The 25,948-nt window shown below is 44.0% G+C and overlaps 2 protein-coding genes across 6 annotated transcripts; both read left to right on the plus strand.

Moving 5' to 3' along the window:
- The first annotated feature begins 398 nt into the window (after nucleotides 1–398).
- vaspb (vasodilator stimulated phosphoprotein b) lies at nucleotides 399–16,947 on the plus strand. 2 transcript variants are annotated; one of them, XM_029000527.1, is made up of 14 exons: nucleotides 401–937; nucleotides 9,422–9,593; nucleotides 10,814–10,994; nucleotides 11,102–11,165; nucleotides 12,575–12,672; nucleotides 12,872–13,113; nucleotides 13,422–13,576; nucleotides 13,759–13,822; nucleotides 13,986–14,013; nucleotides 14,105–14,147; nucleotides 14,255–14,311; nucleotides 14,679–14,754; nucleotides 15,007–15,064; nucleotides 15,623–16,947. In XM_029000527.1, exons 1-14 carry the CDS (start codon nucleotides 933–935, stop codon nucleotides 15,658–15,660), a joined length of 1,281 nt encoding a protein of 426 aa, XP_028856360.1. In that variant the 5' UTR covers nucleotides 401–932; the 3' UTR covers nucleotides 15,661–16,947. The 2 variants fall into 2 exon arrangements, with proteins under 2 accessions (XP_028856361.1, XP_028856360.1); XM_029000528.1 differs by lacking the exon at nucleotides 14,255–14,311 and having other exon boundaries at nucleotides 399–937; nucleotides 15,623–15,705.
- A 1,081-nt stretch (nucleotides 16,948–18,028) lies between these two features.
- akt2 (v-akt murine thymoma viral oncogene homolog 2) lies at nucleotides 18,029–25,614 on the plus strand. Of its 4 annotated transcripts, none has more exons than XM_029000651.1 (14): nucleotides 18,029–18,501; nucleotides 20,516–20,683; nucleotides 20,895–21,023; nucleotides 21,109–21,220; nucleotides 21,320–21,464; nucleotides 21,702–21,833; nucleotides 21,919–21,984; nucleotides 22,074–22,142; nucleotides 22,237–22,359; nucleotides 22,440–22,568; nucleotides 23,373–23,587; nucleotides 23,879–23,966; nucleotides 24,054–24,156; nucleotides 24,472–25,614. In XM_029000651.1, the coding sequence occupies exons 2-14, from the start codon at nucleotides 20,638–20,640 to the stop codon at nucleotides 24,549–24,551; spliced, it is 1,437 nt and encodes a 478-aa protein (XP_028856484.1). In that variant the 5' UTR covers nucleotides 18,029–18,501; nucleotides 20,516–20,637; the 3' UTR covers nucleotides 24,552–25,614. The 4 variants fall into 4 exon arrangements, with proteins under 4 accessions (XP_028856484.1, XP_028856486.1, XP_028856487.1 ...); XM_029000653.1 differs by having other exon boundaries at nucleotides 18,029–18,403; XM_029000652.1 differs by lacking the exon at nucleotides 18,029–18,501 and having other exon boundaries at nucleotides 18,573–20,683.
- The last annotated feature ends 334 nt before the right edge of the window (nucleotides 25,615–25,948 follow it).

A 25,948-nucleotide genomic window follows, 5' to 3' on the forward strand; every position in this document is an offset into this window, starting at 1 on the left:
TATGCGTACGATTTCCAGAGGCCTGTGGTTATAATTGCTATCATTTATCATTAAAACAGTAATGACGGAAACTTTTTCTATAGTACACAAAGAAATGAAGCACTACACATATGACAGTGTACTGCGGTACATATCTTCTGTGAGAATAAATCATTTAAATGTATATACGTTAATACACACGAGTGTACAGGCGTCACTCCATAAACCGACGTGTAAAAGGAATTAAATTAATTCCCATGTTGCCGCGCTCCACGCGCCATGTGCGTCGCCGCTTTAAGTGTGTCCCGCCCCAGACGGCGTTGCCGCTTTAAGCAGCGACTGGAATTATGGCGGTCGGCCGCCAGGGAGAGGCGGACACGCAGGGAGGGAGGGGTGAGTGAGACTAGGCAGGCCGGCCAGTAGGCATGAAAGCTTTACTTCGAGTTGAAGGAGCAGGTTGGGTTACGGACGACAGCGAGCGGCGCACGACGACGGGGAAGTGCGACTCGACTTCTTCGGGGGGGAAGAATGTCGCTTAAATAGGCGAGCACGTGGTTGCCTGTTCTGTGTGGGTTTTTTTTTTTTGTTGTTGTTTTAACCTCCTGTTAATATCGTTTTTGTGGGAGCGCGATGAGTCCGGGATACTGATTGGAGTCGACAAGCCCGCTCCGCTACTAGATCCACTCTTTTTTTTTTTTTTTTTTTCCCCTCCCACCCCCTTCCCCTAACCAGGAAATCGCCGCCCGGCACTCGGCTCTTCTCCCCCGCCGTATTCCATGCCCCCGAGAGGGTAGATACATGTGCGCTGCCGAGAATTTTCTTTTCCTTTCCTTTTTTTTTTTTTTATTTCCCACGCTTCTTCTTCCCTTTTTTTTTTTGTCCCCTGCAACTCCGACCTCCGATCGGAGTCCTGAAGCCGAGCGACTGACGAGGATCTGCGCGGCGGAGTAACAATGAGGTAAAGGCGGCTCGCCCGTGTCGGCGCTTTGTGTTCACTTTGTACAGTAAAGCGGCAGGTCGGTTCGGTGGGTTTTTTTTAAATATTTAATAATTATTTTAGGCTCTCGGCCCCCAGAGCAGGTGAAATATTATTATTATTATTATTTTTCGTCAGTCTTACTTCAGAGTTTTGCTCCCGGTTGTTGGAGGAATTACTGTACTGTACTTTTTTTTTTTTTTTTTTTTAAGGAGTTGTGTTTCCCCAAAGTGGCGGACAAAAGTCCGAACTTTTTCTCTCTTCTTTCGGTGCAAGATTTCCTTTCAACTCGAAGGAGCGAAACGCGCTGCTGCCATAAATGCACAGAACTAAACAAATGAAATAACCAAATAACTTTTTTTTTTTTTTTTTTTGTTTTTCATATGCTGGTTTTCTATAAACAGTCTTAACACGTGTATTGTAGAAAGGTGCCGTGTTGTTAATGGGCCGGAGCGGGGACGGGGGGGACGGGCGCAGTAATGACGGGCTACCTGTCGCTGTCATCCGGCGGCCGCCGAGCTCCACCCGCCCTCCCTCTCGTCTTCTCTCTCTGTCTTCCCCCCCCCTTTTTTTCCCGCTTGGGGAGTTGTCCACCGGGCAGAACCCGGAACCGAACGCCGAATTCCACGTCCCGTCGCGGCCTGCACGGCCCGCAAGGAATGCCGTTTCAACTTCTTCTTCTTCTTTTTTTTTTTTTTTTTCTTTTTCTCTCTCATCTCTTCCCCCACTTTTCAACTTTTCCCTGTTCCGGAACAAAATATAACATTTACAGCATTTATCAATCGCCCTTATCCAGAGTATTGACGGGGACAGTCCCCCCCTGGAGACACTTGGGGTGGTAGTAGCCTAGTGGGTAACACACTCGCCTATGAACCAGAAGACCCGGGTTCGATCCCACTTACTACCATTGTGTCCCTGAGCAAGACACTTAACCCTAAATTGCTCCAGGGAGACTGTCCCTGTAACTACTGGTTGTAAGTCGCTCTGGATAAGGGCGTCTGATAAATAATGTAATGTAAAAAAAAAAAAAAGTGTCTTGCTCAGGGACACAATGGTAGTAAGTGGGGTTTGAACCCGGGTCTTCTGGTTCAGCGAGTGTGTTACCCACTAGGCTACTACCACCCATATAACCACGACACATTTCACCGGAAGATTTTTTTTTTTTTCTAATGCGGCTGCAGTGTGGTTGTCCAAAAAAAAAAAAAAGCTTTTAACTTGCCAAGTGTTCAGTATTCATTATATGCCAGCACGGCCCTTCTCATGGAGAGGGAACCCCCCCAAACACACACACACACACACACATATGATTGTAGGTTTTGTTTATTGGGAAATTGGAGGTCTTTGAGGCTGACATGGGAAAGTGCTGAAACGTGCACCCCCCCCCCCCATTGCAGGGGTTCCGCGTCGTTTGTCTTGCTTGCATAATGGGCGAGGAGTGGAATGTTGTCACATTTACAAGTTCATTGTCCCAGGCGTTTGTGAAATGTCACCGCACCAGCGTGGTCGACCGGTCACAGGTTCGGCCCGGTTGTGACACGACCTCGCGCGAGGTGACCCCTGCGCGCAGGAAGTGCGTGCCATGCGGCTCCCGTTACGCGCGTGGCCGAGAATTCCTGATGATACGGTGACCGGAGCGAGGCCGCTCGCGACCTGCATGCCACGACCTGCCCACAGCGTCAGACACTAAATAATTTTACTTCCATTTCCTGCTTTTATCCATGAAGGAAAAAACCCGGTTCTTTTCCTTTCAAACCCTTCCGAGAGCTGCCTGTCTGTCTGCAGTTCCACACGGGACGCCGACTCATGCCCTCAGCGTTCAGAAATGCGTTTGGGATGCTGGATGTCGTTGCTTTCTTTGTGGGATTGGTAGTAAGGTGTGGTAGTAGCCTGGTGGGTAACACACTCGCCTATGAACCAGAAGACCAAGGTTCAAATCCCACTTGCTACCATTGTGTCCCTGAGCAAGACACTTAACCTGAGTTGCTCCAGGGGGACTGTCCCTAAGTCGCTATGGATAAGGGCGTCTGATAAATGCTGTAAACGTAAATGGATTATTTTACTCTGCCACAATGAAGGGATTTGTGTGGTTTCCCTTGGTTGTGATGCTGTGCCCGTTCAGTTTTATGGTGGTCTTGTGTCGTCTTCTTCCTGCTGATGACCTTGGTTATATCACTCAGGGGTTGGTGTGATTGATAACCACGGATCACTCCATGAACATAAAAATAGAGCGGCGTTCCGTCTGCAGGGCCTGCCCCGTTCTTTTGCTTCTCGTCGTTAATTTTATAGCATTGAGTGTATGTCTTAATGGGAGTGTAATGATCATGATGATCATGAATATTTAATGTTGCATTGTTAAGGTTACACATTAACCTCCGAGTTAATGATTTGAAAGTCAGAGACAAAAGGGCCACTCCCTTAGAACGTTGCCTTCGCATACATTGATTTTGGATCATTTTTTGATTGGTCAGCGGGTATCGGTGATTGACATTCCTGTCGCGTGGGCTCGGCCGTTGCAGCGTGTCAGTTGCCGTGCGTGACGTCACTGTGAAGGGAGCCGGTGACGCTCCCTTTAAGTGACTCTTGAGCAGATGGCCTCTCTGGGCCGTGGATATACAGCGTAGTCACTGCGTCCCTAAAGCCCTGGGAGGGGGAGAGGAAGCTCGCATCTGAAGCCGCATCTCCCTCCTTCCCTCGTCCATCCTCAGTGCTGGAGAGACTTCTCGCAGTTTCGTGATAAAGGAACTGTTGTCGTCCTCCGGTCCCACGATAACGTCTTAATAACTGCAGGATGGAAGGATTAGAAACTGCAGCACAAACGCTCCTCTGTCTGTTAATCTGCGGATTGTGTGTAATTATTGTGAAATCTGTTAAATTAGTTTTTTTTCTTAATTTAATGACCATTGATTGTATTAAACCCTTTAATCTATCTGTTTACCCCATTGTGGAACCTGCGCAATCGGCAAATTGTACAAATTGTTGGTGCCCCACAATGCCACCAATAAACAGAAAGCCGCAAAGAAACCTGGGCCACTTGTCTGGAGGTCTGACTTCTTCTAGCCTTTCTGCCGCCAGCAGGTCCTCTGCCCTGAAACGTAGCAGCGAGTGAGACAACCTTGCCCGGAAGGGTCCAAATTAGACCATTATCTGCTCCGAGCTCCACCCACAACGCTCTGTTCCGCAGACCATGGCAGGAAGGATGCCACGGCGAGGAGAGAGGGGGGGGGGGTGAAAAATTGCATCGCTGCTCAATGGCAGACGTGTTGCAACCGTAACGGCTTCTGCTATGCTGATGACTGTGCTCTGCAGTTGGGAATGCGCTCCTTTAATGGACTGTGAAGAATGAAGGCAGTAATGGGCACTGGAAGGCCTGTTTAATCTCCCCCCCACGGAGATTCTCCCTGAGCGGGGCAGGAATCATGGACCTCTGGGAGTTCACTGCAGTTTATTTGGTTTTATTATGTTTGATACGGACCACTCGGAGTTTGGAAATGTCCTTCTTTAGCTTCCCGGTACAGTAAATGTAGGCACGTGCCACGCTGCTCCACTTCTTCTTCTTAGGCATATTGTTCCATTTGGAATGGTTTGTGCCTTTTAATTATGCAAATGCATAACAGTTGGTTTAGATGTAGCATGTCCTTGTTTATAAGTTGATGTCATGTGTGTTGTCTTGTTGCATTAAATTACATCTGCAATTAAAGCGTCATAGGATTGGAGATCCTGGAGTGAGCACTTAGTGGTAAATCTATTCAGTAATGTTATTTTTTATTTTTTTTTCCCCTCCTTCTTGAGTTAGTCTAGTGTGTTTGAGAGTTGCAGCTTTAGGAGTCAGACGATAGGACCATCAGGGTACCACGAATGAAGGCAGGCTTCTCTAGCGTCACGTTTGGTGTAGGGAAGTGTAAAGACTTTTTCCTTGCACAAGCATACATACATCCTGCCCATCACCCCCCAGTGCAAAGTGCTATAAAAGGATGGAAGATTAAAAGGTAGTACATGCAAATGTATTTTGTAATAAAATAAGTTTTATACAAATATTTTTTACAGGGCAATGCCATGTGAAACAGTGGTCAAGAACGACAGTAAGTCACAATTGAGTCAAAATACTGACATTTCAAACACTATACTGATACTAAGAATGGTACTCGATATGCAATACTTTTCGATACTACAGGGGGAGAAAAAAACGAACACAGGAACCCGTTATAGATTGATTTGTTTTAAATGGTCAAAATACATATGTACACTACAAAATGCACTACTCATGTCACAGAAATGAAATACGTGGGCGATGTGCAATTACATAATTCTAAAACGTTAACTAACTTCAGAAAGTGGCAATAAGAATATTCATAGTACCTTTGAACAACTTTACTTCTATCGTATTGATTAGTTCCTGAATTATTTTTTTTTTTACAACATTACTCTGTAGGCATTATTGTCAGCCTTTCATCTTGAAATTGATGCTGGTGTGAAGTGACTGGCTGTCAAAACCAGAAATATTTACTTTAGAAATATTACATAATCTCAAATTAAATGCATTGTTATGCAGACGCTGACGATTCGGCATTGATGCAGTGCTAAACATAATTGATTTAAATTATAATGGCATTGCTTGGTGATTTTCTGGCAGCTGCATGAAAAATTCAAGTTAAAAAGTAGTGCTGGTAATGACTGTGGCCGCCTGAGCGGGGTACAGCGCTGCTCCGGGTTGGCGTAACTCATCTCATTGACACACATCTCAATACCTAACGTGAAGTAAAGTAGAAAAATTGGTTTGATTCATTGCAATTCATTGATATATCGAGTTGAAGCGCCACCATGACAATCGTACTGCCATGGTTGTGCAGGACAGAGGCTGCCTGAGGCCTTGGTTCGGAAACTGTAGTACTCTGCATCCGTCTGGTTGCCACGAGTCACATGGATATTATTCCCCAGCTGTGCAATTCTGACAGCGGATGATGGTCATAGTGGTGGGTAATGTTGTGGAAAGTTTGAAATCCCCTCTTCCTGAGGAATGTATTTACCCTTAAATAAATGAAACGATGAATGGGAACATGAACTAACATTATCAGCCCGTGAGGGGTAAGGGGGGTGGTGGAGCGTGTCACAACAGAAAGGGAGCCGTGCTGTGTCATCATGCCCACCACCTCCAGGGGAGGTGTGTGTTTTCCCCCACCCAGGGGAGCACTGTCTGCTGGGACGCGTTTCAACCTGCAGAAGGAATTAAAAGCCAGAAATATGCACTCTGTGCTCTTAATAAGGTTTGTTTTGCGGCTGTGGCGGAGATGGAATGAATCAGAAGGCTGCTCCCAGCATGTTGAGCTGCGTTCGCTCATCAGCGATTCTGTCCTCGCACAGCTTGAACTTGCCTATTTGGCCGATGAAAAGCCCTGAATTGTCTGCATGTTTTGGTGTCGTGTCTCTCTGTCAGGCGGCAAAAGCAGTAGCCTGAAAAAGACCCCCCCTTCCCCTTCCCAGATGCATGCTGGGGCATGTGAAATTGAGGGCCAGCAAAGAGCAAGGGGCTGAGCCTCTTTACCAGGAAAATGTCAAACGCAGAGCTGACAGTGGTGAAGCACCATTTCCTTCGCATCTGATGGAGCATTCCCATTTTGGGAATAAGAGAAATTATTCATTCAGCCACAGGTTTTTTTCTGCCACTTTTATATGGCTTTGTCTAAAGCCTCTGTTATTCTTTGTTTATTCTGTGGACCTGGACGTGATGCTGACACCAGATGATATGATAAAATTGATTGGTATACATGTCGATTGGTACTGGGGTGGAGAAAAATAGCTGAACTAAAGCCCAGTGGCCCTTAATATATATTTTCCTTTGAGTTCTAAATATCTCTCATGAAGAACAATGCATATGCTCCTCCCACTTTGTGTAACTGACAGGCCACACCCCCTTGTACAGTCAGGCCTGTGGCTGTCAGTTTAACATGCGTATAGGCCATTTTTACGGAAGAGCAGAACACCTTTCAAATCCCATAGAACTGCGTGTGTTTGTCACACTGTCCTCTTTATTAGAGACCTCTACCCTGCAGCTAGAGTTGCAACAGACCGTGTCAGTGTCGTCTCATCCTTCATCACTGGATATTCTGGCTGATGACCAGGGTTGTGTGGACAAACTGTACATATACACCCAGGCTTTTTTGCACTTAATCTAGAATATATACTGATAATGCTGAAGGACCGCGGGACAAGACGTTTACAGCTGCCTCGCTGCAAGCCTGAGCTGACACTTCATATAAACAGTCATGAGTACGTTTGGTCTTGTTTGTATCAGAGGCGCAAGCCCCTTGTCTGCAGCTAGACATTTTTGTGCAGTTTGTGTCCATTGTTTGACTGGCCGAGGGCCTGAAATATCGCTGAGTTGTTAGGATACTGGAAAAAGAAGGGTGGAAAGAGAGACTGTACTTGTCAGTGCTTGTGCACACGACCAAATACAGACATTTCGTCAAACATGCCCCAGCCATGTGTTGCAGTTTCCTGTTAACCCATTACTAACTCTGCAACTGGACTGCCATTTGGCCTTCAAAGCCTGCTTCAGTTTACCTGTGCTATTGCTTTGTCATCATGGATTAAACTTTTTTTTTTTCCCGTTTATCAGCAATAATCACAAAAACTAACAATGCTTGGTTAGTCACGTAGCTAGCATATATTCTTATCGGCCAATGCGTTGCTAACAGCAGTCCTGATACACTGCAGCAACCCACTTAGGATTTTCCATAATTTCTTACACATTTACTGTCTTTTTAAAATAAAAAAAGAAAAGCAGTCAAGGGTTGGCACATGCATGTTCGCTGCACTTTGCATGCATTGAAGTGAGGTGTGTGTGTGTGTGTGTGTGTGTGTGTGTGTGTGTGTGTGTGTGTGTGTGTGTGTGTGTGTGTGTGTGTGTGTGTGTGTGTTTTCTGTAGAGTTCTGTATTGGCCCTGTCATTAATTATTCACGGTACACTCTCAGTTCGCCTCCAAGCCGATGCTTTCGGTCTGCCTATTAAAAATAGATCTGAGTCCCAGTAAAAACCCTCCTGTCCCAGTGATCGACTCTCACTTCTCTCTCTCTACCTGCTCTTGCCTCCTCTTCCTGACTCTGATATATATATATATATATATTTTTTTTTTCTAAATCCGTTTTAAACTCTTCTTTCCCCGCCAAAGTAACCAACATCTGGGCCAGCAGACCTAAGAAATGAGTAAGAGTGCGTCTGAGCGCGGGCGGGTGCTGAACCTTGAGCACACACCGTCCCAGTGGCACGAGCAGCCTTCCTTATTAGGAATTAGTGGGAGCAGGAAGTAGGCAGTAGCTGCTGAGCAGTGTCACAGGAAGTGGGAGATTGTATCGGGCGTGGAGTGGTGGTGGTGGTGGAGGAGGAGGGGGATGAGGGAATGCAGAAGGATGAGTGCGATGGAAGATGCAACGCGTGACGAGTCTTTTGCTGCCATAGAGGAGCGGGTCCAGAAGGATGTTCACGAAATGCAAATTCCTTCCATGACCAGGAATGTAAACATCGTCTGAGAACAGAGCACGATTACAGCTCTGTTATGGTAAATCTCCCCCCCCCCGTTATGAGTGCATGTCTCCAGAGACGCAACCGTCCATCTGGGGGGGACGGAGTTGTAATGCATAGGATAATGCCAATATGTCCTCGCGTTTTGTTTTTGATCTGCGGAAACCTTCTGCAGGTTGAAGGTTTTGGAACCTGCACGGTCCGAGTGCTTCCGGTCTTTGTCCTGCCTCATTGTTTCCTTCTCTGTCTAATTTGTTCACATCTCAAATTCTTTTGTTACTTTCTTGAACAACTCTGGTTAACTGTGAATTTTGTGTAAGACTATTATCGCCGATGGCATGGTGTGTTTAAGAACTGTTGTTCAGCAGAAACAAATACGCTACCTTTCAAAAGTTAAAATAAGGAAATTGATCAATTATGTCAAACCCTGATGCTGATGCACTCGATACTGAACTAGTGTGAAGGAGCCTACTTTTATTTCATGGACAATATCTGGACTGTTCTCATCCATCAGATGAGTTTTTAGTGCACTGAACAATTGTCTCCCTGTTAAAAAGACATTTTGAAGTGACTCTAAACATTTGAAGGGTATTAGTCAAATTTTTTGGTGTGCACTTGGTGTAATAAAGTGAATCCAATTTTTGTCCAAAACATTGACACACCCCTTTTTTTTTTTTTTAAACCTCACTTCACTTTAGACAGTAACCAAAATACATATTTGGACATTTGATGAGATTGTGAGTATATATTTGCAGAATGTAAAGCATTTTTTTCTTTATTTATTTCAAACTACTGTCCCACTGCAGTGCCAAAAGTTAGTCTTTTAAAAAAAAATTTTTTTGGGGGGGATTACTATTATTATTCAGCAAACAGGAAAAACAGGTGTATCTAAAGCATCCAGACAAGATCATGTCATGTTTATGCTACATTCTCTCCATCTCTCATCACAGCGAGTCCAGCATCTGCCAGGCGAGAGCCACGGTGATGATTTATGATGACGCCGGTAAGAAGTGGGTCCCGGCAGGAACGGGTCCACAGTCCTTCAGCAGGGTGCAGATCTACCACAACCCCACCAACAATGCCTTCAGAGTGGTGGGCCGCAAGATGCAGGCAGACCAGCAGGTACTCTGTATGTGTTTGGCTACCTGTATGCATCTGTTAATGGATCTGGCTGAAACTGTTACTTCCTTTTATCATTAACATTTTTTCATTTTAAAAATTCTTTTGATATAAAATGATCTGTAAGAGAGTATAATTAAGTTCGTACCAAACTGGCACTTTTTAAGGAAGTCTGGTGTTTAAAAAGGATATTTTTTTTTGGACTGAAAAATAATCTCTACCTCACTGTTATAAGTCTATTGATTGTACTATCATGATATAAACAGAGCTCAATCAGCAATATGAATGAATATTGTGTTTTTAGTTGTTTTTATTCTCGTCTGATTTCATTCTTTTTATTCCTTGGTCTTATTTGCAAACAGCTTCTCACCCTCCCATACCGTGTCTACCTCTACCTGCGTTCCAGAAGGGAGTTCAACTTCCTCCTCTGTCTTCTCCATCATTTCTTCCCCACTTTTTCTTTTCTCACACACAGAGAAAGAGAGAGAGAGATCCCCAGGGATGTCTGAGTTTCCTGAGAGATACTTGGAAAGCCATTTCCTGTAAAAAAAAAAAAAAATTACTGGAAGATTTCCTTCTCTGTATTAGTCCATCTTCCTTCTGTGGTTTAGTTTTCATCTTTTTCCTTCCCCCCCCCCTCTTATTCTCTTTTGAGCCCCATGATTCTTTTGAGGCTTGCCTCTCTGTCTATTAAGTTCTGTCTGTGGGCTGGTGTCTATGCTGTGTCAGTACTGCCGGCTGCCTCAGTTGAACTCTGCTGTTTTTGGCCGCGCTGGACTGTGGCTTGCCGGTCCCTGCACTGCCCTCTGGAATTCAGGGTTGTAAAACAAACGGAGAAGTGAAGCGTCAGCACAACTGCCTTGCTCTTACACACACACACACACACACACACACACACACAACTATGGAACTGTCAACTAGTGGTTTGTTTTGCACCAACGGTGCCACCTACTGGACAAGCTGTAGTCTTCCTGAGGAACTTAATCAAGTTATGCATCCAGTGTCCCGTTTTGGTTCAGCGTGTTACTACAGTACTGAAATATCAATTAGCCCCGTTGTGTGTGATGCGTGTATAGATTTATTCACTTTTAATTGCTCTTGCTTGACTGGGTGTGTCCTGGCAACACACCTGGGCATTTGTATGAAATTTAAATGGATTTGAATATTACTCAGACCTGGTGTGCAGGTTTGCAACCTTTTTAAAACTCCCACTGTCCCCTCAGGTGGTGATCAACTGCCCAATTGTGAAGGGTCTAAAGTACAACCAGGCCACACCCAGTTTCCACCAATGGCGTGACGCTCGGCAAGTGTGGGGCCTCAACTTTGGGAGTAAAGAGGACGCCACCCTCTTTGCCAACGGGATGACTCATGCCCTGGATGTGCTGGGTTCGGTGCCAGATGCAGGTACCCTTAACACAGTGAACACACATGTGTGCACACACACACACACACACACTCAAAAATGTTGAAGAAAAGCCAACAGATAAAAGCCTTGCCTGTCTCCTCTGTAGGTTACTCGACACTCACACGCCCGGTCTCAAACGGACCTTCTCCAGAGGAAATTGAACAGCGGAGGTAACGGTGGCTTGCGCGCGCATGTGTGATGTCGCATGCACCATGCAAGATGTTTTTTGTTCTGGTAAAAGTTGCAAGTTGTAATGCTTCTTGTAAGTGGATAACTTTTTTTTTTTTTTTTTTTTTTTTTTTTTTTTCTGCTGTGAGACTCTCCCTTTGTGGATTTTGTCAGTATTATGCCTGCACTTGATCACCCTCTGTGAGCCCCTGAGGTCAAGCATCAAAAGCGCATCAGAGTTTATCTTGCCTTCATTCTGTTCCTCGACCCCGGTGCCTTCCCTTCCCAGGCTCTTCCAGCTTTGCCTGTAATCTCATTTGCACGGAAGACGCATGGCACAGCTAAGGAGGCTCCGTGATTGGTTGGCATTGCACTAGAGGGCGCAGTAATTAGCTGGAACAGGGGGCCTCATCTGTTGTCCTCGCTGTGGATGAGCCGAAGGTGACAGATGTGCAGGGGGTGGAGCTGGGGCTTGGCATGGCGATTGGACTGTTCCTAGCCTGGATTTGTGTGTGTGTGTATGTGTGTATGTGTGTGTGTGTGTGTGTGTGTGTGTGTGTGTGTGTGTGTGTGTGTTTTCTGCTTCAGAGCTAATTGTGGTTAAATGATCCCACTGCCTCTTTATCCGAGATCAGAGGAAGGCATGCTTTTGACCAACTATCTGGGCATTGTGCGTCACTTTTCTCCCATTTGCTGAATTGGCCTTTGGATGAATAGCACACAGTGATAATCAGTGAACAGCATACAAGCGCTTCAAAAAATTTGAAGATCACCAAAAAAGGTCATTTTTATCATCATTTGAATGATTCATGACCCATTGTACAGGGTATTTAAGCATATATAAAGTTATGGAAAAGTCATTGAAATCTGATGACATGAATGACTAACAAAGTACATAGTTCCCTGCACAAGACTGCACGAGAAATAATTTTCTACATTTACAACTACAACATTTAAAACTAGCGCAGGTTTATTGTATCTTTGCTGGCTATATGTGGTGAACCATGTCATGTGGTGCAAACTTCCATATTCCAGCCATATCCCACACACACACACACACACACACACACACACACACACACACACACACATTTGCACAGAAATTTCAGAGAACGTATGGTCTGAGTAACTGACAAGTCATGGAAATTGTTTTCTAAAAATGTATAAGAACCCTGATTGTATGAGTATTGTATAACTTTAATATTAAATTGTGGAGACAACTGACCTTTTTTCACCATGTTTCTTTTTTTTTTTTTATTAATCAGTGTTAACATTTCACTGTTCTAATTAAAATTTCCTGGTATTACATGATGTGCTATATTGTTGTACTGACTTTGTGAGACTGCATTTGCATTTGTGAGCATCAGCCTTTCTCCCTTTTTATTCAGCAATGTCTCTACTATTCCTTCAGATTGGAGCAACAGAGGCTGGAGCAGCAGGAGAGAGAACGGCAAGAGAGGGAGCGACTGGAGCGAGAAAGACAGGAGAGAGAGAGGCAGGCTGCTGCCAGTGAGTGAAATACATAAAAGAAAAAGGCATTGAACATAATCTGGCCACTGGCGTGTACTGTGTATGTAAAGACCAGAACCCAGCTGTATGGTTTTATTAATGGTCTCATCAACAAATCCATAATCAGTAATCAATTGTTTATAAAGTTATAACATTATTCGGTCATGATTTTGATTTCTAAAAATCCCCACCCCTACAGTGGTTCCACCTGCTCCTCCACTTAGCCTTGGAGGTCCCCCAGCCCCTCCAGGTCCTCCACCACCACCTGGTCCACCACCATCAGGTCCTCCTCCTCCTCCTGGTCCCCCTCCTTCTGGTGGTCCACCTCCGCCTCCTGCCCCACCTTTGCCTTCTTCTGGAGGGGGTGGAGGTGGCGGTGATGGAGGAGGAGGTGGGCTGGCTGCCGCTCTGGCTGGAGCCAAACTTCGAAAGGTGGCTAAAGTGAGTAGGGAATAAGATGGAATCCTGACCTTAATTCCCGGGCCTATGTTTGCTGTTATAACGGAGCTGAGAATTATTTTCTTATGGCAGACCGGCACCAGTAAAAGTGTTTATTTCCCACATGCTATCTTGCTATCACAGCCAGTAATCACCCACTAATACTCCTCTTAGATAAGTGCCATTTTTAACATCAAATATGTAAAATATGAAGGTTGTAGTGCTATAATAAATATTTTGAGAGCTTATTATAGAAGACAGTACTGACCTCAGATGGGAGGCGTTAACGTCTGTAACTTTACTGCCTCCAGACAGAAGAAAGTGCCCCTGCGGCTCCTGCTGCCGCTGCCAAGCCTGATCTCAGCCGCACCAGTGCTTCGCTGCCGAGTGGCGGCGGCGGTGGCGGCGGCGGTGGTGGCGGGGGCGGAGGCCTGATGGGAGAGATGAGCGCCATCCTGGCAAGACGGTAGGCATCATGGAGGCTGGCAGAGCCTTCTCAGTGCACACATCGCTCAGCCAGGCCATTAAATGCCTAATGCATTTAGATGCATTGGTGCATTTATGTTCCGTGTTCAATATTTATTTGATTTTGGGTCAGGGCTGCACATTGCAGTCTGATTTTTAAGTGAATAATGAATGCCTGTTCAGGAGAAAGGCCGCAGACAAGGGAGAGAAGGCCCCGCCAAAGATGGAGGAGCCCAGTAATGTAAATGTAAGTGATGTTGAGTTATAATGGTTTTATTTGTTTATTTATTTTTTGGGGGGGATGTCTGAACTACTTTTATTGCTGAGATGCGAAGTCAGTGCACCCGTATGAGTAAAACTTTTTTTACTGTCTCTCTCCCACTCTCTCACTCGATCCATGCTTTTCTAAGGATGATTCTGATGCACAAGGCCAAAATGGTAAGTGGTGTGTGGGGGCGTGCATGTGTTCCATGCTCTTCTGTTTTCACCTGGATTATGCATATTGAAAACGTCTCACGCTTTTGAACAGAAATGCTGAGGAGGCCTTGGGAGAAGACTTCCACTATTCCCAGGTAAGATGTCTCTTCTCACGCCGTAGGTCTCACTTTCCTAAATAGGTGTGTGAGGAACCCCCGTTGGAAAGTGGCGCTTTCAAAGTGGAGCAATGTGTCTTAAACAGGAGTAACTCTACAACCAAGAGTGTGGAACCTGTCTCTTCCCCTACCCCCCTGTCAAGGTACAATTTTTCAAGTGGGACTGAGCATGAGAGGCAACACACACAATTAACCAGACTGGCTGACATTTTGAAGGAGAAGGCCGCCATGTTGATGCTCGTAGTTTTTCTATCTTTTCCACTTCCTGTCCCTTCCCATGACCCTGATTCTGAACTTTTAACTGGTTGGACAGTGACTTCACCAACTTGCTCAGACGGGTGGTTTGAGGGACTCTTGTCTGTATCCTTGTTTTTTTTTTTTTTTGTTTCCTCCCCTCTTCTTCTCAGAATGGTTTTGGTGATTGGGTTCTTGTCCTGGTGAAGAACTCTCAGGGTGTTGAATATTTTTACTTTTGCTCTTGCGCTTACCTACTTGCATTGTCCTATTTAGAATGAGAGGTGGAAGCCAAATGAACACAGAGACTGAGAGTAGCGGTGAGGAGTCAGACATGGAGCGGCTTAAACAGGTGAGTCCCAAATCCCGCCAGTGAAAGCACGGCTTAAATCTGCCACTATCACTGTCTTCTGATAAACACATTTAACACAGTGGTGCTACAGGGACTCTGAACTTGTCATTTATATTGTTCTGGGTAAGGGTGTTGCGTGACTGGATAAGACATCCATTTTTATTATGAATAAAAGTGAAAATTGAGAGAATATTGCTGTTAACTTACTCATAATGCTCAAAGTGAATGTTTGTGTGTCTTTCCTCTGAGCAGGAGTTGTTGGAGGAGGTGAGAAAGGAACTGCAGAAAGTCAAAGATGAGATCATTGGAGGTGAGAGAAATCACTTGCCGCACCACAGTGATGCCACACCTGCTGTGGCACAGGAAACACGCAAAACACTTGTTTACCTGCAGTGGAACTCAAAAGCCAACACGCCCTAACTGAAACTGCAGATTGTACTGATAGAAAGACTGAAGTCAAAAACAACGGCACGTGAACGTTGTGACATCGTTGTCTTATCAACTTTCTCCAGTTATTTTTAAGCCATCTCTCCTGGGTTAAATTTGCATGCGTTTTGGTTTGCACATGATAAATGGATTAAAAGTGTGCCATATATTTTGTTTGGTTTTAAGACTCAAAAATGTACCGTGTTTTAAAACAATTACGTTTTAGGGCATGTTAAAAAATGCACATGCTTCATGTTTTAAAATGTAACAGTTTTACTAAGAGAATCTATTTTATTGACTTGTTTACCTCAATGTACGCTGAAATATTCAGTTAGGCTGTGTTCACTAAAATGCCTAATTTTCCTGAATTTTATGGATTCATCGTGTAGTTTTAACTAGTATTATAAATTAATAATATACTCCTCCTTTTCTCTTCCTACAGCGTTCATTCAGGAATTACAGAAGAGAGGCTCCACATAGTCTGATATGGACAGTCTACAAGTTGGATTGGTGGGAGGTGAAATCCTGTTCCCTCCTGTAAAGCCCAGGGATTTCTGTCACACTTTCAGACTTAAACACACACACATGCACACACACACAAATGCATACTTACACAATCCAACCAAGTACCCAGGGAAATTTTCTGTAGAACTGCAATCTGATGAGTGTATAATACAGTAGTCATCTGATCTGCTGCCATTGTTTGTTTTTTTTTTGTTTGTTTTTTTTCCCCTCTCTGTAATTTTTTTCCTCTAACTTTGCACCAGTTATTGAACCCCCGCTGGTCACAAAGAGTTCAATCTTTGGCCTTCCTTCGAATAAGTATTTCACATTTTATAATTTGACATTTTGTCTCATTGGATCAGGTTTCTGTTGTGGTTCTGTTGCCTGTCACCTCACCTTACCACCCCTCAGCACTTAAGGCCAGGTCTCATTGGAGTCAGGGAATATACCATCATTCATTGTAGTTACCTCAGTCTTTATGCGTCTGAACATGACTGTGTTACTTCTGGATTGCCGCTGCAATCACTGCCTTATGAGAGATGGGTTATGTCATTGACACAAGACACAAGGACCTGTTGATCCTCTTTGATCCTGATTCTGATTCAAATCTCAACACCCAGAGACATATTTCTACTTCTGAGGCCAGGCAGTGGAACCCTGGTCTGCGTTTGACTAACAACTGATCATATTTAAAACCAGAAAGAAAAGGGAACAGGGGCTGGCAGTAAAAACCTGAACTCTCTGTACCAGAGAGTTCTTCTTTTTGTGTGTCTGTATATGTGTGTGTGTGTATGTATGTATGTATGTCTGATCTGCATCTATTGTGTGCCACACTGTCTCTCCCACCCTTGTCTAGAACATTGCTACAGTCCTAAACAGCCATTTTCACTATGTTTTCATACTAAGCAATGAGATAAAAATTAAAATCTGCATTGGCCCTGACATTGTACAGAGGCCATGCAAGACTGCCTTGAAAAGTACATATATATATACGGTGTGTGCATGCACACACATCAAATATTTCCTTTTGGATGGTGAACTTAATTCAGATGGTTTATATTTTAATTGTTTTGGTGAATGGGGGATATGATTTTTTTTTTTTTTTTTCTTTAACAAGATTGTTATTCTGGGTTTCTTTATATATATTTTTTGTTAAATTCTATAGAATATAGGCCTTTTACACTGAAATATAATGAAAATGGCATAGAGACACTGGATTTAGAATGGCCTTTTATAGTCAAATACAGCTGTTTCTTTACTGCATCCAGGTCTCCGTGGTGTTTTTGCTGCACAACAACAGTTCCCACCATGCCGAAATACACTCATTGTGGCAGGTTCGTTTTTAACTGTGGGTGAAGTTTTTTTTTTTTTTTTTTTTTTTAAATAACACCGCTGAATGAGAAGCAGAGAAAAAAAAATCAAAAACAAATCGTGTTTTGGACTCAGTCTCTATTGTTCGTGTCCTGTTTTTGGTTTTGTTCACTAGTTCACTATTCCTGAAAATAGCAGACAGCGCTCATTTAACACGTACCAAAAAAGAAACACTTCACACAATAGACTGATGGCAAACATACAGCTGCATGGGTGGAAAAATATGACCTGTTTTTAACCATCAGCCTTATTCTACGATGAACAGATTCTCATTATGGGAACATAATAAAGCAAAAGTAGTCATATATTACACGCGTGGCGTATAAACTAAACGAGATAGTTTATAAGTGCCTCTGGGTTATTATATACAGCGGTTGTAGCTTTCGCATGGACCCACTACACGTGTGTCCAGAAGAGAAGATCTGTGCGGATCGGCCACGTCGACCTCCGGTATTTTACGGTATTAAATTTTACTAGCCAGTTTAAGTGTGAATGTATGAAACTATCGGGACTTTGATGCGCTCGTTTCCAAAGTATGCCTGGAATCACGACGAAAGTAAAAAAAAAAAAAAAAACACTACTTGAAGCGATTCCAACGAAACAACACAGGCAAAAACAGATAGAGTGAAATTGTTGTTTCCTGATAAAGCTGCGTGACCCGGGACTTCTCGGTAAATCGTAAACAAGATTAAGACGTTGCTATTTTAATAGCAACTAAAATGGCCATTAAATTTAAGAAAGGCGTTGTGTGTAAAATACATTGATTGTAGCGGTCTTACAATATGAAATACTAAAAAAAATACATCTTGTGTTGATAATTCGTTGTTTTTTTGGGGCTGATTGGAGATCATTTGCGCGGTTTCTCTCACGGCTGCAAGGAGTGGCGGTCAACGCGGGCGGGCTGACCTCAGATCAGCCGGCGGCACCAGGAAGGCCCGGGCCTCGCGTGCCCACGCCACTTCCTGTTTGTGCTCCCGTCTAGTAGTTTGCTAGCAGTTCTGCCCTGCGTGAGGCCCGAGGTTGCAGGGCTGTTGACAGATCGCGGGTCGCCGAAGGGCCTCGGCGATTAACGGATAAAAGAAAAAGCGGGCGGGCGGCCGGAGCTCCGCGGACAGGCGTTCCGGGAGGCGCGTTTGGCGTGAAGCGAGACCCTTTGTTTCGTCTTGCGGATCCGCTCTCGGGCGGGCAGAAGGTGTAACACGCCGCCTGCAGCAGCGGCAGACGGGCTTTCCGTTTTAAACCTTTTTTTTTTATGATTATTTTATTTTATCTATTTCCCCCCCGTTTGTTTTTCTGAGCTGCGTGGTCATTGACAGAGCTCAATACACCAGCTTTGGGGAAACAGTAGGTGAGCCAGCGAGGTGACTGTGTGTGCGTGTTTTTTCCCCCCTTTCCCCTGGTCGTTTATGGTCATCGCCGCTCTGCCAGCAAGCCGAAGACCTGGAGGTGAGGAGGGCGAATTGCGATATCTCCGCCTGCGCGGCTCTTGTGCGTGTGTCCGCCTCGCCCGTGGCCCGAAGGCGGGTTTGTTTCTGCGTGTTTCGACCATCTCGGTGCAACGCCAGTTTCGGTGCCCGTGGAAGCGGTCGGGCTTTTTTGGGTGTTGCAGATGAATAAATCGCGTACTTCGCCATTACGCTCAACACTTGTTGGGCGATAAGGGAGTAAGGGCGCTCCACGGGTGCATTTACGAACGTTTAATACAACGGCATGGGAACGTAAAGTGTCAGTACGGACCTGGTCAAGTGTTACGCTTTAACGTCGCCTGACAGAAATGTCAGCACCCTGAGCAACGAGCTACGAACCCGGTCAAGTTTCTGTCTAAAACTCGGCGACGTTGAACCCGTCGCTGCTGTTTTTCTTCGTTTTGTTCATTATTTCTGTGCCTGGCCCGATTTGTGCAATCGAGAGCAAGAGTCACCGTGTTCAAAGTGAGCGAAGCGCGGCGCCGACCAGAAGAAAAAACAGAAGCCGCCAGCCGATAAACGCCGCGTTTTGTTCCGCCCGGTTCGGAGTCGCCGGTAAAAAAAAAAAAAAAAAGAGACTGTTTTAAAAGCGGACGTCGGTACCGGCGTCGCTCGCTCCTGGCCCGCGGGTAAAAAAAAAAAAAAAAAAAACAGCCGCGGGACCGGCTCCGAACCCTTCCCCGGCGAACGAACGAACGATGCCGAAGAGAAGGCGTCGCGGACCGGCGCTCGGCTGGGATTCGTGCCCCCCTCGTGTGTGCGCTTCTCTCGGACGGACGGCGCTGCCACGTAGAATAACACGCGCCTGCTAGCATCGAGCTAGCGCCCCACGCATCGCGAGTCCGTGTCGGTGTTTCGCCGACGGCCTCGGACCGGGACTCGCGTGGAGTGATCGGCGTTCGATATTATCTGCGTGGCGTTCTTTCGTATTCACTTATTGGCGCAAAGCTGTGGTTTTTTTTTTGTATCCAATCACAGTTTTTCCAATTCATGTAATAGAACCGAACTTGGTTTGCTCTGGAATTCGATAGTTTTCCTTAAACCGTAGGTACTATGCGTGTCTAATTAAAAGAACCGAGGTCACTTCCCAGACATTTCCTGACTGTAATGTTTGCATTGAGTTATTGGTAACGAGGATTGGCCTGTGACCTTTTGTATTGAGATGCTTCTGATCATTTGTGCAGCGGTAGTTCATTGATTGACTGCGTTTCAATTGCTGGGCCGGCTGGTGTTTTTCACCGTAGGACCGTGTACCGTTTTCCCTGTTTATCTATTTAAGGCACCCCACAAGTTTGTGAATTTCGCAAATTTTTTTTTTATGTGTTTTTATGTGCAGCATCTGTGACCATTTATCATATTTATCATACGCCCTTGAGTTGTAAACACTCATTACCACGTTTAGTCTGGTGTATCGTGTGTTCTCTGTTAGCTGCTACCAGTTGTGTGTGTGTTAATGTTTTATTCTTGAGTGTTGACTCACTGTGATGGCGATGTGTACCACAAAGCAGGATTTCTAGGATATCTTGTGGTTTTTATTTCATTTTTTGTATCTACCTACTGATAATGTTTTATGTACTATTATATACTTTTATATGAATATATTTATGTCCCAATGACAATCCTTTAATCATCTTATCCGGTTCACTGTCGTCTTGTAAGATGTTTGCATGTTAATTAAAAACAGTGGCGGGTGTAATGCTGATTGTCATGGATACTAGATGTTCCCACCCGTGACTCGATGCCAGAGTAATGAAAGCCAGTTGATGTCCTGCTTCAAAACTATTGATTGACCTTCATTGGCTGTGATTAACTTCAGTGTTTCTGTTTTATAACCAGCTAGAGAGGGCTAACTTTTACTATTGGGTTTGAAAATGGATCAGTTACGGTTTTTAGTCAGATGTTTGTAATGGAATGTTGCAGATGAATTGTATAGTCTTTTTATGTAATTATTTATATTCTGTTGAACTGATTTAAAGTTGTAATAATCTCTCTAGGTTCTGACGTTTTGGTGTGTGTTCCGACTCCCGTCTGATTCTCCATTGCGTCACGTCACATCTTCCCCTCCCCTGATTTCCCTTCCACCCAACCCTTGGCCCCGTCAACTTCTAACCCCAGCATGAACGAGGTCAGCGTGGTTAGAGAGGGCTGGCTCCATAAGAGAGGTGAGCATTGCTTGAGGTTTTTCTTTCTCCACATGCAACTGATGCATTGTAATATCCGGGGGGTGGCTTGTACATCTCTAGCACTTTAGAGTTTATTCAGTCACAGGGATCTCTCTCTCTCATATTTATATATATATATTATATTATATTATATTTTTGGAGACTGACTGCACCACTTTTAAATATGACTAATGTTTATATGTAAACTTAGGTGAATATATTAAGACCTGGAGGCCGCGATATTTTATCCTGAAGAGTGATGGCTCATTCATTGGCTACAAAGAGAAGCCTGAAACATCTGATCATGGCTTACCACCCCTTAACAACTTCTCAGTGGCGGGTAAGTTTGTGCAGAAACACCCCCCCACCCCCAATTTAAGTAATGCGTATGGTTTTGGGGTAAACCTGTTGTGTTTACCTTCCAGAGTGCCAGCTCATGAAGACAGAGCGGCCTAGGCCAAACACGTTTGTCATTCGTTGTCTGCAGTGGACCACAGTTATTGAGCGCACCTTTCACGTGGACAGCAATGCGGAGAGGTACGGTCCGGAATGCCCAATCTGTTGTCTCAGTCTTGACATTCAAGAAAGAGGTGTTTCAGTAAAATTTAGCTCATTTGGATGTTTCATTTTCCCCAGAGAGGAGTGGATACGAGCAATACAAGCGGTGGCCAATGGCCTCAAGTCTCAGGAGGAGCCCATGGACATCACCTTTGGCTCCCCCAGTGACAGCAGTGGCTTTGAAAGCATGGAGGCAGCCATCTCTAAATCTCGCACCAAAGTGGTCAGTGCTGTAGTGCTGAGAATGTTCTATTACGTGAAATGATGGGAACATGTTCCAGGATCAAAAAGAAATAATGACGGGACATTATTGTGCTTTTGTCGAGGATTTTCCCCTCTACAATACAATTCAGTATCTGGAGTTACGCAATACATACATGTTTGTAATTCGTTTTGTGGCCCTATTTGTGTATGTGATGTGTTTTTGAAATGCCGTTGTCTCTCTCTTTTTCTTTTTAAGACAATGAGCGACTTTGACTACCTGAAGCTACTGGGAAAAGGCACATTTGGGAAGGTTATTCTGGTCAAGGAGAAGGCCACCGGCATGTATTACGCAATGAAAATCTTACGCAAGGAAGTCATTATCGCTAAGGTGGGTTATAAACTTGTCTTGGTGAGAGAGGAGCTGGCCGATCGAATCGTTGCCTGGTTATTCAATGTATTGCTTGTCCCCGTAGGACGAAGTGGCACACACAGTAACGGAAAGCAGAGTCCTGCAGAACACAAGGCATCCTTTCCTCACGGTGAGTCCCTCGCCACTTGGGATGTGTGGTGGCTACTGAACGTTCCTGGTTTGGAAGGTCCCGTAACCTCTCTGCTTCTCTTCTTGCAGACACTAAAGTATGCCTTCCAAACTCACGATCGCCTTTGTTTTGTGATGGAGTATGCCAACGGTGGAGAGGTATATAATCCATGTTTTTTTTTTTTTTGTGCGTGTATGCTTGTGAGGGAAGGGGAGAGAGAGCTCAAGTTACATATCTCACTTTGTCCTGTAGCTCTTCTTTCACTTGTCAAGAGATCGAGTGTTTTCGGAGGACAGAGCACGCTTCTACGGTGCTGAGATTGTGTCTGCACTGGAGTATTTGCATTCACGTGATGTGGTCTACAGGGACCTTAAGGTAAATTGATTAAAGCTGATGAGGCAATTGGCGTTTCTGCAGTGATTGAAATGACAGCACATGTTATTCTGTGATCGTAGCTGGAGAATCTCATGCTGGACAAAGATGGCCACATCAAGATAACAGACTTTGGGCTTTGCAAAGAAGGCATCACAAACGAAGCCACAATGAAGACCTTCTGTGGCACCCCAGAATACCTTGCGCCAGAGGTGAGATGCATTTCATTGTATATCAAAACCTAAATATGATTTAGTCTAGATTTTAGTGGCATGCAGTGGTTTGAAAGATTGTAATAGTGCGCTTCCAACATGCTTTTTTTTTTTTTTTTTATGAAAATATTTTTTGTTCCTTCTGCGGATGAGTTTCATAAATTCATAATCTTAATTGTTTTTGTGAAAATCTGTAAGGACAATTGTTTAGACATGTTTAGAGAATTTCACCAGTAGTGCCATTTCTTGAAAGTAAATGTTTGGACGACTGATATATTCTTAATAAGATTCTAAATTAAATGCTTTCAAGACTGTAGCAGTTTTTTATCAAGTTAAAATGAAGTCCTATGTAAGCGATTGACACCCATATTGGCCTTACCCTTATTTATGGTTTTCCCCTTCTGCAACCCAATGGTTTGTTTTCAAGACATTTTTCATGGTTTATTTATCATGCTAGGTTATAAACTGGCAGTTGGATGTAAACCATTAGCTGAAGCTGAGATGAGGAAAGAGAAGCAGACAGACTGCAAATAAGTCACTGTTGACATTGCAACACAGATAGGAACGCTGTGCTCTTTACCAAAAAATAGCCCCCTCTTAGGGCAAAGGTTAACCTCTCCTCCTCTTCTTAATTGTGTACACCAGTTTGCTATATTTCTCCAAATAAGGTGTTTTTTTGTAATTTGTTTTATTTTAACTTTTTCTGCTCTTTTTTTTTTTTTTTTTTTTCCCTCCCCTTCTGTTGTGCATCCTTCCATTTCCTTCCACGGTTTCCTCACACCCTCGCTCCCCATCTCTTCTCAGGTGCTGGAAGATAATGACTATGGCCGTGCAGTGGACTGGTGGGGACTGGGTGTTGTCATGTATGAGATGATGTGTGGCCGGTTACCCTTCTACAACCAGGACCATGAGCGTCTGTTTGAGCTCATCCTCATGGAGGAGATCCGCTTTCCCAGGAATCTGTCACCAGAAGCCAAAGCCCTACTGGCAGGTCTGCTGAAGAAAGACCCCAAGCAGAGGTGACTACCAAACCCTTTTCTTTTTCTTCTTCACACTGGTCATACTAAATCATGCCTAGTTATTATGTGTTATAAATTCTAGGCATGATGAGGTATGGATGTGGGCTTAATGCTCGTATTGCTGGGGGGTGGCATTTCTTTTGATGATATGTTTCAGTATAGCCTGCAACTATGCCAAACAAACTCACGTTTACTCCTTCAGTTCTGTAGTAGATTAATTTTCTGTATTATACCGGACTGAGTGTGCATTTGAATTGTGATACTGGTGGTGATAATGGTGTTATTCTCAAGGCTCGGGGGCAGCTCAGAAGATGCCAAAGAAGTAATGGCTCACAAGTTCTTCAGCACCATCAACTGGCAAGATGTGCTTCAAAAGAAGGTCAGGGTTGGAACCAGACTTCGAAATTAACTTTATAGGTAATCCCAAAGCCTCGTCTTATGTTTTTTCTTTCTTTCTTTGTTTCAGCTGATTCCTCCCTTCAAGCCACAGGTGACCTCTGAGACGGACACACGCTACTTCGATGTCGAGTTCACTGCACAGACTATTACAGTCACACCTCCGGATCAATGTGAGTAATCAAGAATGTCTTGTTTTCTAGGATTTTTATTATTATTTATTTTTTATTGTGTCTGTAATTACATTCACAATTTTGGGCAAAAAATATAAATGGTAATGGAGCAAAAATATTATGTTATGCTAAATTTAAATATAACCAAATGTTCAGAAAGTTAAGTCATCCCTGGCCTCTCTAAGACCTAATTTAATATATTTTGAATTCTTTATTTACTATATGCATTAAAATATCAGACTGTTCATTATCTTTATAAATTGTTGCACAGACATACATGGAAATGCTGACACTTTTTGATCTTTTATTCAACAGACGAGAGTTTGGACCCAGACGACACGGACACTCGCACACATTTCCCACAGTTCTCCTACTCTGCCAGCGTAAGGGAGTGAACCCTTCTCCCTCCTCTCTCATCCCATCTCAACCAGCAAACGGGACACAGCACCTTCCCTTCTACTGTCAAAACCACGTACACAGCCCGCCTTCATGTACCAGCACAGGCCAAGGTCTTCATGGATTGGACAGCAAGAGAGCGGCCTGGCCTGATGCCTGCATCTGATTGGTCGTCTGCTTGCGGTGCCGATTCAACACTACACCACGCTTCACCATAGGCATGACATGATGGCGCTTCACCACCGATCAGGTAAAGAGGAGAAAAGTAACTTCAGCACCAGCAAGATGCATGAAGGTGGAGGGCTGGATGAAACGCCCCAACCTATTAAAGGAAACCCCCCGTCTGAACAGATTTTTTTTTTTTTTTTTTTTTTTTTTTTTTTTTTTTTAAAAGAAGCCATATTTCTGCAATTTTTACAAGTGCTCTTTCTGGAACTAGCTGTTACCAATAGTATTGAACTGTTCCTACAGAGGGAGAGAGAGAGAGAGAAATGGGGAGAATTAGGGGTGGGACATGTAGAGGAGTGAAACCAGGTGAGGGTGGACTCGGCTCTACACATTTGTATGTCTCAAGGCAAAAGTGTGAAAGCATGTTTTGGCTTCATCTTAATGAATGTGTGAGTGGCGGAGAAGAAAGCTTGCGTCGGTGTGTGCGTGTATGCCTTTCTGAACGCGTGTGTGTCCGATAAAGTTTTATGTTCAGAATCTACATCTTAATGTTGTGTGTCTTTTTGTGTTATTTGGTTTTCTATATGGAGGGGAGGGAAGGGACGGGGACACTACACGCAGTAAATGTGAAAGTTTGCTCTTAAAGGGAAGAGGTAGAGCCGGGTGTATTTTGAGGGCACTTTCCCCTGGAACAGAAACCTTCCTCCCCATGTGGAGGATCATGAAAAACACCCACTTCTCGCACTGCGGGGGAACGGTGGGTACAATAAAATGTCAATCATTTAAGTCCGTGTGTACAGATGTGGAGTAATTGATGTAAAGAGATTTTAAAAGGAAACTAGGGTTCCCTATTTAAAAAAAAAAAAAAAAAAAAAAAACACGCAGGCACTTAAACCACAAAGGAAAGCGCCTTTTTCTTTTTAGGATTTTTTTGCAGTCCAATAGTAATCATAATCCCTAACGGGATGTATAATATTTTTAAAAAGATGTTTTTTCAACTGAGTGCTGGGAGGAAATTTGATTCAGATGGGACATCTTTGTTTTTTTTTTTTTTTTTTTTTTTCCTTTTTAATTTAAGGTGTTTTCAAACGAGGAACATCTTTAATGTTTTCTGTTTTTCACCATTTTACTTTGAACTGATTTTTGTTCACCCTTTGTTTTGTCTGCAAATGGTCTTGTTAAAATACATATAAATATATATATTAAAATTGTGAAACAAAAGTGTTTT

Source organism: Denticeps clupeoides, chromosome 13 (genome assembly GCF_900700375.1).
Source record: "Denticeps clupeoides chromosome 13, fDenClu1.1, whole genome shotgun sequence".
In the NCBI taxonomy this organism is placed as follows: Eukaryota; Metazoa; Chordata; class Actinopteri; order Clupeiformes; family Denticipitidae; genus Denticeps; species Denticeps clupeoides.

Bases quoted from the DNA above. Each gene is read 5' to 3' on its own strand.
- akt2 (XM_029000651.1), top strand. From the start codon at position 20,638: ATGAACGAGGTCAGCGTGGTTAGAGAGGGCTGGCTCCATAAGAGAG. The intron at 21,465-21,701 runs GTCAGTGCTGTA...TTTCTTTTTAAG, and splicing joins CTAAATCTCGCACCAAAGTG to ACAATGAGCGACTTTGACTA. The intron at 24,157-24,471 runs GTGAGTAATCAA...TTTATTCAACAG, and splicing joins AGTCACACCTCCGGATCAAT to ACGAGAGTTTGGACCCAGAC.
- vaspb (XM_029000527.1), top strand. The intron at 12,673-12,871 runs GTGAGTGAAATA...CCACCCCTACAG, and splicing joins AGAGAGGCAGGCTGCTGCCA to TGGTTCCACCTGCTCCTCCA. The intron at 14,755-15,006 runs GTGAGTCCCAAA...TCCTCTGAGCAG, and splicing joins ACATGGAGCGGCTTAAACAG to GAGTTGTTGGAGGAGGTGAG.